Source organism: Coregonus clupeaformis, unplaced genomic scaffold (genome assembly GCF_020615455.1).
Source record: "Coregonus clupeaformis isolate EN_2021a unplaced genomic scaffold, ASM2061545v1 scaf2699, whole genome shotgun sequence".
Taxonomy (NCBI): domain Eukaryota; kingdom Metazoa; phylum Chordata; class Actinopteri; order Salmoniformes; family Salmonidae; genus Coregonus; species Coregonus clupeaformis.
In genome coordinates this window covers 1-12887 of record NW_025536153.1, presented here as the reverse complement: position 1 = coordinate 12887, position 12887 = coordinate 1, and the positions used below count along the sequence as shown (strand labels likewise).

The 12887-nt window shown below is 44.0% G+C and overlaps 2 protein-coding genes across 2 annotated transcripts in view; one reads left to right on the top strand and one right to left on the bottom strand.

Annotated features, from left to right (window-relative positions):
* The window catches only part of LOC121577152 (receptor-type tyrosine-protein phosphatase beta-like), a 45674-nt gene extending 33253 nt beyond the window's left edge, over positions 1-12421 (top strand). The window contains 12 exon segments of the mRNA XM_045219737.1: positions 1666-1932; positions 7025-7288; positions 7406-7468; positions 7714-7838; positions 8078-8216; positions 8493-8765; positions 9116-9257; positions 9379-9515; positions 9753-10016; positions 10587-10853; positions 11122-11421; positions 12102-12421. Of these exon segments, the coding sequence (XP_045075672.1) occupies positions 1666-1932; positions 7025-7288; positions 7406-7468; positions 7714-7838; positions 8078-8216; positions 8493-8765; positions 9116-9257; positions 9379-9515; positions 9753-10016; positions 10587-10853; positions 11122-11421; positions 12102-12406 (2546 nt within the window). The 3' untranslated portion in view covers positions 12407-12421.
* Positions 2839-6536, bottom strand: LOC121531545. The gene is made up of 5 exons (XM_045219740.1): positions 6018-6536; positions 5804-5875; positions 5341-5628; positions 4403-5053; positions 2839-3011 (listed from the first exon to the last, which is right to left on the bottom strand). The coding sequence occupies exons 2-5, from the start codon at positions 5849-5851 to the stop codon at positions 3009-3011; spliced, it is 990 nt and encodes a 329-aa protein (XP_045075675.1). The 5' UTR covers positions 5852-5875; positions 6018-6536; the 3' UTR covers positions 2839-3008.
* Positions 12422-12887: the final 466 nt, after the last annotated feature.

Genomic DNA, 12887 nt, shown 5'->3' with positions numbered 1-12887 from the left:
TTTCTATTTTGTTGCATTACAACCTGTAATTTAAATGGATTTTTATTTGGATTTCATGTAATGGACATACACAAAATAGTCAAAATTGGTGAAGTGAAACGAAAAAAAATTATAACGGAAAAGTGGTGCATGCATATGTATTCACCCCCTTTGCTACTGTATCTTGCGGTCAATTTGCAGTCTGCAAATTATTTGTAATTATTTTCCGGGCCGCTGAGCACCTCTCAAGAAAAAATGTAAAGTGTTGGTCTCATCTTTCATGAGCTGATCCCAGAAATGTTCCATCACTGTTAGTGAGCATTTATCCTTTGCCAAGAGAATCCATCCACCTGACAGGTGTGGCATATCAAGAAGCTGGTTAAACAGCATGATCATTACACAGGTGCACCTTGTGCTGGGGACAATAAAAGGCCACTCTTAAATGTGCAGTTTGTCACACAATGCCACAGATGTCTCACGTTTTGAGGGTGTGCGCAAAGAGCTGTTGCCAGAGAATTGCATGTTCATTTTTTCAACCATAAGCCACCTACAACATTGTTTTAGAGAATTTGGCAGTACGTCCAACTGGCCTCACAACCGCAGACCACGTGTAACCACGCCAGCCCAAGACATCAGGCTTCTTCACCTGTGTGATCGTCTGAGAGCAGCCATCCGGACAGCTGATGAAACTCTGGGTTTGCACAACTGAAGAATTTCTCCGCAAATTGTCTCAGGGAAGCTCACCTGCGTGCTCGTCATCCTCACCACGTTCTTGACCTAACTGCTGTTCGGTGTCGTAACCGACTTCAGTGGGCAAAGGCTCACCTTCAATGGCCACTGGCACGCTGGAGAAGTGCGCTCTTCATGGATGAATCCCAGTTTCAACTGTACCGGGTAGATGGCAGACAGCGTGTATGGCATCGTGTGGGCGAGCGTTTTGCTGATGTCAACATTGTGAACAGAGTGACCCCATGGTGGCGGTGGGGTTATGGTATGGGCAGGCATAAGCTATGGAAAACTAACACAATTGCATTTTCTCAATGGCAATTTGAATGCACAGAGATACCCTGACGAGATCTTTAGGCCCATTGTCGTGCCATTCATCCGCCGCCATCACCTCATGTTTCAGCATGATAATGCTTCAAGGATCTGTACACAATTCCTGGAAGCTGAAAATGTCCCAGTTCTTCCATGGCCTGCATACTCACAAGACATGTCACCCATTGAGCATGTTTGGTATGCTCTGTCATCATGTATGACAGCGTTCTGCAAATATCCATCAACTTCGCATAGCCATTGAAGAAGAGTGGGACAACATTCCACAGGCCACAATCAACAGCCTGATCAACTCTATGCGAAGGAGACGTTTCGTGCTGCATGAGGTAAATGGTGGTCACACCAGATACTGACTGGTTTTCTGATCCCGCCCCTACTTTGTTTTTTAAAGGGGTCTGTGACCAACAGATGCATATCTGTATTCCCAGTCATGTGAAATCCATATATTAGGGCCTAATGAATGTACTTCAATTGACTGATTTCCTTATATGAACTGTAACATTTTATATTTTTGTTCAGTATAGTTGATGATCTCTGCTCTGTGGTCTCAATTATGGTCTACATTTCTCTCTATAGTCTCTGTTAATGTCTCACATCTTTGAAGGCCTCTCTCTCTCTGTCTCCTCTCAGCCCCGGCGCAGGTGACCAGTCTGCGTGTGACCAACGGTGGTAGCACAGACAGCCTCCAAACCCAGTGGGAGCGGGCGGCTGGCGAGCTGGACTCGTACCGTGTGCTGCTCATCCATGACAGCAGTGTGATCAAGAACAAGAGCACCTCGGCCCACACCACAGCCTACAGCTTCCTGGCGCTGAAGCCTGGAGCCCTCTACAGGGTGGTGGTCATCACTGTCAGGGCCGGACAGGCCTCCAGGCAGAATGTGGCAGAGGGACACACAGGTAGACAACACTATGATGATTGATAGATGTAGCCAACTTTAAATATATAATGTTAAAATAGATCAATTAGAAAATAATGTTTAGCTATCACACATTAATATGAATTCCGTTAAAAGCACTCACAGTTTTAAATGTTTTTGTGTGACAAACACCAGTATCAGTTTATGCAAAATAATGTAAGAGAATGTCGTCTATTCTATTTGGGATTGACAGGATATTATTCAGAACTCTTAGCTCTTATCTGATGCGACAGGAATTTTCCTGGAAATTCCAGGATCACCGACTACGCAACAAACATGTCAAGGTTTTCCTTTCAAAGACTTCCCGTCATGTAGGGAAAAGCATTGGGGTGTACAGTATTTTGTATTGTTGAATTCCAGCTACCTTAATCTGAAAACGTTTTCATTTAAAGATGGAGGGAGAAACAGCCCCACTGGCCGCCCCATCACCATTGTTATTGTTTTTGTTGATGTGTTGAGGAGCGTCGCGCAGCATGGTAAAATATGCACTACATATTGTGCTCTTCTATCGTGTGTCTGAGGGGAAAAAACAGAGTTCGTTGTTTGCAGTAACTTCTTTGTTGTAATATCGCAAACAGACGTGTCTGTTTCACCATTAACGATTCTAGATTTAAATAAAAATAATATACAATAGAATATAAAGTTCTTAAAGACATTTCCTCACTTGACACAATGGTTGGTTTTGCTGTTGCATTTAATCCTTTATTTTTTAAAAAGGTAGTTCTTGTATCTGTATAGATCTCTACTAGTCAGTAGCTGTGTGTGGGTAAAATCACTGAGGAAGCCAAGCTAGAAAAAAAAGCTATATTACAACCTATGTGTTGTGATAATTTAGTTGTTTGCTCTATAACCTGTTAGTTCATATGCCTTGCGACTGTGATATATAGGCCTAAAGGCCGAGACAATAAGAAGACGGAGGACAATTTGTTTCTGTTTGTTAGCTTTTAATCGCTTTATGATATTCCGTTAATTTCTTCTCTCCTTTCCTCATCCTCTTGCGTGTCATCTCTAATATCTTACGTTTTCTTCCAAATTATCTGGGTAATTCAGTCCAAATCACTGTAACACAAACACTGTTCAGTTTAGTTACATTTCAGTCATTTAGCAGATGCTCTAATCCAGAGTGATTTACAGTAGTGAGTGCATACATTTTTCATACTGGCCCCCCGTGGGAATCGAACCCACAACCATGGCGTTGCAAGCGCTATGCGCTACCAAATGAGTCATACGGGACCAGTTCTAGGACACAATCTAAGCCTTGACTTACCGTATGTAATAATGCTATGAGCCTGGTTAGTGAGGCTGTATCATATCTAACAAACCTAAGAGATATTCAACAGATCTGGAACAGCAGGTTCATGGTGAAATGACTCCATGAAGCCTGGTTCAACACTCACTAATCAGAGTCAGACTCATCAGTACTCTCTGTATCTGCCCACTCCTCTGAGTCTGAATCCTCTGATGATGTCTGTTGTCTCTCCCTCCTCTCTCCTATTCTCTTCTCTGTCAGTTTCATTTTCTCTCGCTTCTCTCTTTCTTTCTTCTCTTGCTCCTTTTTTCATCTTCTCTTCTTTTTCCTTCAGCTTTAGTTTAAGCTCTCTATTTTTCTCTTCCTGCTTTTGTACCTTTTTCTCAACTTTTGCTTTCTTTTTCTCCAGGTTATTTATCCTCTCCTGTTCTTTCTTTTTCTTTTTCTCTTTCTCAAGTTTAAGTTTCTCCTCCTTTTCTTTTTCCTTCCTCTCCTTCTCCAGGTTCTTTATTCTCTCCTTTTCTTCCTCAAACCTAAGATTCTCTTCCTGTTCTTGTGCCTTAATCTCATTCGTGAGGATCTTCAGCCTCTCTTTTTCTTTCTTTTTCTCTTCTTCCAATTTACATTTCTCCTCCTTGTCTTTTTCCTTCCTCAACTTCTCCAGGATCTTCATCCTCTCTTTTTCTTTCTTTTTCTCTTCTTCCAATTTACATTTCTCCTCCTTGTCTTTTTCCTTCCTCAACTTCTCCAGGATCTTCATCCTCTCTTTTTCTTTCTTTTTCTCTTCTTCCAATTTACATTTCTCCTCCTTGTCTTTTTCCTTCCTCAACTTCTCCAGGATCTTCATCCTCTCTTTTTCTTTCTTTTTCTCTTCTTCCAATTTACATTTCTCCTCCTTGTCTTTTTCCTTCCTCAACTTCTCCAGGATCTTCATCCTCTCTTTTTCTTTCTTTTTCTCTTCTTCCAATTTACATTTCTCCTCCTTGTCTTTTTCCTTCCTCAACTTCTCCAGGATCTTCAGCCTACCTTTTCCTTTGTTTGTCTCTGCCAATTTTAAGTCCCCTTTAGCCTTTTCATTTTTCATTTCATCTAGACATTTCCGGCTTTCTATCAACTGTTCTATCAGGTTGTTCACCTCCTGTTCTTCCCTCTTTTCCTGATCCCCTATACACTGTTCCTTCTCTGTCAATTGCTTCTCTACCTTCTCTTTCTGACCTACATTCTGCATCTTCTTCCATTTTCTGTCCATCTCTTTTCCCACCATTTCAAGTATCTCAATCCTATCCAACTCCCTCTCTTTTTCTATTGCCTTCATCATCTCTACCATTTCCTGCTCCGTTTTCTGGATTCTATGTGCTGGAGACTCCCTCTGCAATTTCTTCAATTTTTTCTCCATCTCTTTTTCCACCACCGCAAGTATATCCACCCTATCCTTCTCCCTCTCCTCTTCTAGTATCTTCATCATCTCCTCAATGACCTTTTCCTGTCTAAAGGCTGGGTCTGAGGATGTGTCTGTGTATAGCTCCTCAAGAATAGCAGGTGGCAACGGCAGAGGGCGTTTGGGAGGAGAGAGATCAGGAAACCAATGTGTTATAGGCATGGGAGGATCAACCAGTGGGGGTAGGACAGGAGAGCGTCTGTGGAGTCTCTGGCCAGCTGGGAGGACACGTGAGCTGCCTGTCTGAGACACACTCTGGTTGGTTGCAGATCTGACGTGTGGGACACATGGGTATTGGGCGTAGTACTGATGCCGTCCTGACGTAGGCCTAGGCTGGCCAGTGGGAGGCACTGGAATGGGGAATTCCCAACAAGGTTTCAAGGAGGCTGAGGAGTCGCCCGCACCATTCTTGTTCTGTCGCATAAGAAACATAGCAATATTAGGTAGTTATAGCATGTGCATTTTTGTTAAATGGCATAGAATTAATCAAATACCTGTTCAAGGTACAGTACATATATTCAACCGATTAAACATTACAGTGTATGTACTGTAGCTATAATATCATGGAATTAAGAAAAATATCTGCAGGGCTTTTCATCCGGCTCCATTGAACTTTCTCACTGTTAAACTTCATTTAGCCCCGCATACCAGGCCACTAGGTGTTCAAACTGGGCACTCTGTGTCTGAAATCCTCATCTCACCTCCTCAATCAGCTCTCCCAGTCTCTTCAGCTCTGCCCAGAGCTCCTTGGTCACCACATCTACCTTATTCTCCAGCCTTCTGATGACCAAACAGAGTTGCTGGTTGTCCTTCCCCTGCTTCCATTGGCTTTTATGCAACAGCTCCTCATCCTTCTGCTGTTTCTTCTGGCTCTTTTTGAGCTGAGCCATCATGGCTTCCTGGTCACTCTTCAGGACTTTGATAGCCTCCCACATCAGAGTCACCTTCTCTCTGAAGAGACCCACTTTCTGAGACTCGGTGGGCTGCCTCTGAACAAGATGAATGTATGAAAGGAGATGACCATGTTCAAAGGGAAAAGACAGAAACCATGCAAATATTGTAACATAAAATGACAGCAATGATGAAGTTTGAGCTTATAAAATGGAGAAATAGTAATTAATTGAATGTCAAGTAATTTACATGAAAAATGAAGCTCCTACTTACAGTAAGGTATTGTACTCTCATTGGAGCAGGAAAACAGAAACAGTCCATGATGACTGTCTTGAATGTGGACAACTTGGTGGAACAAAACAAAACAATCAATGCAATATAGCCTAAATCATTTGGGATATTTTCTTAGGTTAGACTTTACAATTATTATACACATTTTGTTGAAGGCCCAGTTAAAACGGTATATATCTACTTAGATAGAACTTACTTATTCAAGAGATGAAATGGCGAATAATTCAAACATTTCACAGTTAATTTAGGATCATCAGTATGCTTCAAGTCCTTTCTTTATGAGTAGCCTAATCTGTTTGCACTCCAACACAGAGGTTAGAACCTATGATGAGAATTGAATGCAATTATGACATCATTTTATTATGATGCAGGATACTGGGTTTTGAACATGATAGTCAATTAAAACGCATCCCCTTAGAATTAGAATCCCTTGAACATTCTAATTCTATGTGCATAACTCATCACAGCAATTATTAGGCTACATCATCCCCTAATCAATAAAATGGCACCCAATTTAGACCAATATTATGTGAGTTTCACATACAATAATATTATATTGGTCAGAGTATGCCCTCCTGTACTGTCAATCCACATATATCTAGGCTAGGCCTGACCAATGATATTGGCCTACACCTCACAATAATTTAATAATATTTTTTCTTTCTGCTTGCATTTTGCATTTATATTGATGTGTGTATTTTATGTCATGTATGTAATTCAGGGCTCATCTGTAAAAGGGGCCTTGGTCTCATTATGACTCCCTGATAAAATAAAGGTTCAATAAAATAAAATAAAAAATAAAAAAATCTATAGCCTACCAGTGCAGTCACCTTCCATTCTGTTCATGACACTCACTCTTTTTCTTCACCATTTGTTCATTGAATAACTTTCTTATGAATAGCTCATAAATGGCTCAAGCTTGTTGAGGTCAACTATCCATTGAACTCACACAACCAAGTTACTGTTGTAGCTTGTAAGGGATGTTCTTACATATCCCACATTATTATTGAGAGAAAAAAGAACAAGAGTTCAAATAAAAAGTCCTTACAATAAAAAATAAGTTATAAAATAAGTTTTCTTTTAATTTGTTTCAAAATATATTTTGATTCATATAGGCTTTACAGCTGCAAATATGAACAGACAGTGATTCACAGAATGACTGACTCAGTCTCTCTCTCTCCCCATCCCCCCTCCCCCTTCCAGTCCCTGCTGCCGTAGGTGTGGTGACAGTCAGTAACAACGGTCGTATGGACTTCCTCAGTGTGTCGTGGCGACCAGCCCAAGGCGACGTGGATAGTTACCTGGTCACCCTGAGGGACCGTGAGAGGACCGTCCACACCCTGGTTGTGTCCAAGTCCAGCCCTGAGTGTGTGTTCAAGTCCCTTGTGTCTGGACGGCTCTATAACATCTCTATCATCTCCCGCAGTGGAGTCTATGAGAATCACACCATCGTGCAGGAACGCACACGTAGGTCTACCATGTCTACCTGTTTGTCTGTTTGAAATTGGTCTTGTCTGCTTGCTTTTACTGTTCTATTCAATTCAAGTGTTATTCAATTCTATTCTATTCTATTCCTCTCCCCAGAGCCCTCTAGTGTCCAAAACTATGGGAAGTATGAGACCAGCATGTCCACAGACGGAAGGACCTGTGAGTGATACGAATAGTACTATGTTATATCTCTTCTTTGTCTGTAATAATAATTTAGTTAGCTACATTCATAACTGTCTAATTGTGGTGAAACAGTTTCCTTGAGCATGCTTATTTTAAACCTGTCTCTCCCTACCCTCTGTTCCTTTGTATGTACAGTACATTGAGTTTGTATGCTGCAAAATGTATTGCCTTTGAGAACATTACAGTTTATCTATTTTAATCTCGAATCATGTCTGTGACAGTCCCTGCGGCGGTGGGATCACTAGCCCTGGCTGGGCGGGGCACGGAGGACCTTCGTGTCACCTGGTTGGCTGCTCCGGGGGACGTGGATCACTACGAGGTGCAGCTCCTCTTCAACGACATGAAGGTTAGTCCTCCTGGTCCAGTCTACAGTAATACCTGGTTAGTCTGTCTTCATGTTTAGAGGACTTTTATGACCTTCATTCTTTGTTGTATTTTATTGCTGCTTTATTTCTATTTATCTTGCTGATTTTATTATGTTAAAGTGACTTTGGTTGTTTCCAAAAAAATAAAAGGTGCAAGTCTAGTCATTTAATATAGCAAAATGTATTAATAATGAATGTGTTATGTATTATTATTATGAAGGTGTTCCCACCCATCACCCTGGGCAGCAACGTGGGGAAGTGTGTCCTTTCCTCCCTCACCCCAGGACGCCTCTATAAGATCCACGTTTCCACCTTCAGCGGACCCAACCAGAGGGCCCAGTTCATAGAGGGCAGGACAGGTAAACCAAACCAACACACCTGCTGGGTTAAAAAGCTAGGCTACATTTGTTTTCTTTCAAATACTTGTGTTTGATTTGTTTGCACGTTTGGGACTACTCCATTGGTTGAATTGAGGTAACAAAACGGGACACAACAAAATGTCACAGAATCTAACAAATCTAACGCAAACATAACATAAACTAACAACGGTATTCATTTCCGTTCCACTTCCACCCTCCTTTCTCCCTCTCCTGCTTCTTCTTCCTCCTTCTTTTATTTTCTCCCCCTGCCTGCAGTTCCGAGCAAGGTCAAGAACATCCACGTAAGCAACAATGGGCAGAGCAACAGCCTGAAGATCAGCTGGACCCCGGGGCAGGGTGACGTGGACAGCTACTCTGTGTCCCTGTCACTGGACGGGCCAGAGGGACGCATGCTGGAGACGCGACCCGTACCCAAACACCTGAATTAGCTGGGGTTCAGCTCCCTGCAGCCTGGACAGCTGTACAGTGTGACTGTAAGGTCTATCAGTGGTATACTGTTGAACAACAACACGGCCAGCGGACGCACCGGTGAGGAGGCTACATAAGGACTCATAACACATTCTTTACTCATATACTGCATTCATAAGCAGTGCATTAGCATTTCATACTGTATATTTGGGTGTTTTGGGGGTGGACTGGGAAGGAATAGTGATCTCTCTCAATGGGTCTGGCTATCTACAATTTGAAATCAGTCCATTTGTCTGAACTGATTGGTTGTGTTTTTTTTACCTACCCTTTAATCAACTGTTGATTGATAAACAATGACAGCCTATGTGCAATTTGTATCCCTTAGGAAATAAGTAATCTGACCTCAATGGGACTACCTGGTTAAATAAAGGTCAAATAAATAAAATAAAAACTGTTCCCTCTCTCCTCAGTCCCCTCTGCAGTGACGGGCCTGCAGGCTGACAACAGACACACCACCTGCAGTATTCAGGTCAGCTGGCAGGAGGCCCGGGGCGTGGCGGACGGCTACAGCCTGCAGCTGCTGGACGACAGGGGACACCTGGTCACCAACAGGTATTATTATTTGTGTATACTATTTGAATTATTGTATTTATTGTATGAACCACTCCAATTGAATTGTATTGAATTGAATTGAATGGAATGGAATATAATTTAATTGAATTAAATTGAACAGCTCCCAGGCCTCCTCCGGGTCCACACCGCTCCAGCACCATTTCGACGGCCTCACCCCGGGGAAGAGGTACCATATCCTGGTCCACACCACCAGCGGAGGGGTCCACAGCGAGGGGGTCACCACTGAAGCACGCACGCGTAAGACTGCATGGATTTATTCACCAAGTCCCTTGAAATCAATGTCCAGTGGTATTATGTGCAGTACAGGAGTGCTCAACCCTAATCCTGAAGAGCCATATGTTTTTCCTTGTCACTGTGCTTCTGCTTGCTCTTCAGAGTCTAGGTCAGGTTCCGGTAAAGCACATTCTGACAACTGTTGATGAGAGAGGGTTTTGATAAATCTGATTTAAATTTGATTGAATAATTCATCCCCAGGTCCGGCGGCGGTTAGCAACCTCTCCATCCAGGCCAACAGCAGCAGCAGCCTGTCCTTCCACTGGTCTCCCCCAGAGGGAGAGTTGGAAGGTTACGACCTCTACCTGTACAACGGAGACGACACCCTGTACGACCGGCGCAGCAGCCTGCCCAACACGCTGCAGGTCTCCTTCCAGGGCCTGAGGCCTGGTGCCTCCTACAGGATGGTGGTGTTAACACGCAGCGGAGAGCAGACCAACGACACAGCTATCTGGGCCAGGACTGGTGAGAGAGCTACAGATATAGGATCTTAATTTGACCAGTATTGTCGCAGCAAAATAATCCTGCAGCAACAGTATTTGAACGTTTAGTCCATTCACACTTTTCCGACGATTTAATGTTGCTTGGTCGGTGGTTAGGCTATTAGCTGGCCAAAATTAGGCTACATGAAAAGTGCAATACCGTTAATATAACCGTGTGTTAGTGTGGTCTTCAGTGAATGTATGTAAAGGAAAATTCAGAGTGATCAAATTCAAATCTGACATCTGTACTACTCTAGTGCTAAGGAGGGGTACTGTCGGTCTTGGGTATGATAAAGACAAATTCTTACTTGAGATAAGATGTGAGTTTCACATCACGTGATGGCACATACATACGTAAGGTGTTTCTCTCACAGAAACTATGAGGTAACAAACAACTAACTGCTAACTATAGCCAGTATGAAAAATGAATGCACTCACTAACTGTAAGTCGCTCTGGATAAGAGCGTCTGCTAAAATGACTAAAATGTTACACTCACTGACATTACATCATGACTTGACTTCTGATCTTACCGCTCCTCCTCTTCCTCCTTAGTCCCGGCTGCAGTGACGTCTCTGCAGGCCCGGAGTCATCACCAGTCGGAGGTGCTGTGGGTGTCGTGGGAGCGTGCAGCGGGGGAGCTGAGCGGCTACTTGCTGTCTGTCTACAACCCAGATGGCTCCCAGCAGGCAGAGGAGTCTCTAGGGCCCGACGCCACGGAGCATGCCGTCCCCACTCTGATCCCCGGGCGCCTATACCATGCTGTCATCCTCACCCGCAGTGGCGAGCTCACAAACAGGGCCACCACTCAGGGCAGGACCGGTGAGTCCTCTCTCTCTAGATGAGTGTCAATGAGTGTTGACGTGTGTAATTGCAGTGAAAGGGGGACATACTGTAGCTTAGTCAGTAAAGAAAACATATGGATGTACAGTAGAAAGGGAAGCATTCTTGAGGGCTGCCCTGATTTGTCTTGATGGTTAACAACACAATTACCATATAGTCTATACTAAAATCAGTTTTTATTGTACAGTATTTGCTTGGATGTTCATCAAATTGCTAATCCTTCTTTGCATTGTCATCTTCTCCTCAGCCCCCAGACCCCCTACCTCTGTGTCATTCGGCGGGGTCACCAACACTTCACTGGAACTGACCTGGAGTGGTCCTGCAGGCAGCGACTACGACGACTTTGACCTGCAGTGGGCCCCCCGGGACCACCTGTCTGTGTTCAACCCCTACCACACCCGGACCTCCGGCAGCCGCATCCTTAAGGGCCTGTACCCCGGACGCCTGTACAACTTCAGCCTGCGTACTGTCAGTGGGGCTGTTCGTGGTGTTGGTGAGGATGGGAGCCCTGCCTACAGCCTTCCCATCCACAAGAGCATCCGAACCAGTAGGTGGCGTTATACTGTACACTGTTTGGTTGCAAGTATTGCAAGACTGAGAAGATGTAGAGTTGTTGCTTGACTGGAACAAAATCCTGTGCACACTACAGACACAGATAAAACAAGGAGACAAATGTTTCACCGGATGTATAAGCATCATCAAATGTGGTAAGGAGAGGAAGCCCAGTGGCCGACTGTGGGAGAATATGGAATGAGATGAAACTGGGCTGACATTCTGCAGATTTTCTCATCGAAGAAAAGCCCAATCTCAATACAGTTTTCTGTTCCCAAAACTAGAATCTGTTACGAGCAGAGTGCACTAAGTTTTGTAGACGTGACCCTTTGTTAAAGTTTCTAACAATTGTGTTGTTTACAAGGAGTACAAGGGCGAATTGAGTTATTGCACATGCGCACTTCACAGAGAAGGCGTACCCTAGTGGAAATATGCAAATACATGCTAGTACGCGGCAATAGGATCTCGCTAGCTCGTTTGCTTGGCTCTGCCCACCTCCTTGCTTTTTCTTCCCACTATGCTTCATTTACTGCCATTGAAAACGACACAGATGAACTGTCTTGAGTTAGTTATAAATATATTTGCTTCAGCTCTGACCTCTGTACTAGAGAGACTATAGTTTTTTTTACCCCTGTTCTTACCTCTGGTGCCCTCTACAATTTATCCCCTCCATAGAGCCAGAGCGTGTTCAGTACCTACACTGCCGCCCCCAGAACTCCACCTCTATCTCCTGCTCCTGGGCCCCCCCGGAGGCTGACTATGACTCCTACACCATTGAGTGCCTCCACCGGGACTCCCGCACCCTGGTGTACTCCCGGCGTACGGGCCGCGACAGCACCCTCTACCACATCACCCAGCTGGAGCCACACAAACGCTACACCGTCTCCATCAAGGCCATCTCCGACAGCATGACTAGCGAGGCCGCTGAGGATAGCGTGGTCACCATGATCGACCGTGAGTACCAAAGGGGTTGTGTTTAGCTTGTGGTCACAGTGACTGTGTGATGATGACCACAGGCAGAGATGTGATATGGTGAACTCTGTATGGCTATATGACAGCCAAAGCCATTGACTTTGAGTATGGTCTCACTGCTGTCACCTCTAGTTATTTTGTGGTCCTTATAGGTTACTTTAACCAGTTATAAACATGGTTCAATGGCCACTATGATCCACTGTGCTTTGAAGCTGTTATAGGTTGATATTCTGTAAACTAGGATTCTGCACCTGACGTCCATGTAAGATCCCGGCTAGTAAGGTACATTCCAGTACAATCATAGATGTTCTATTGCTGTGTTTCTCCCTCCAGGCCCTCCCCCTCCTTCCCTCAGCACCCGTGTTAACAACAGGGCTGCTCTCATCACCAAAAACACCATCTTCTTCAAGTTTAACTGCAGCTGGTTCAGTGACGTCAACGGAGCAGTCAAGTTCTTCACAGTGGTGGTGACCGAGTCTGTAGGTAAGG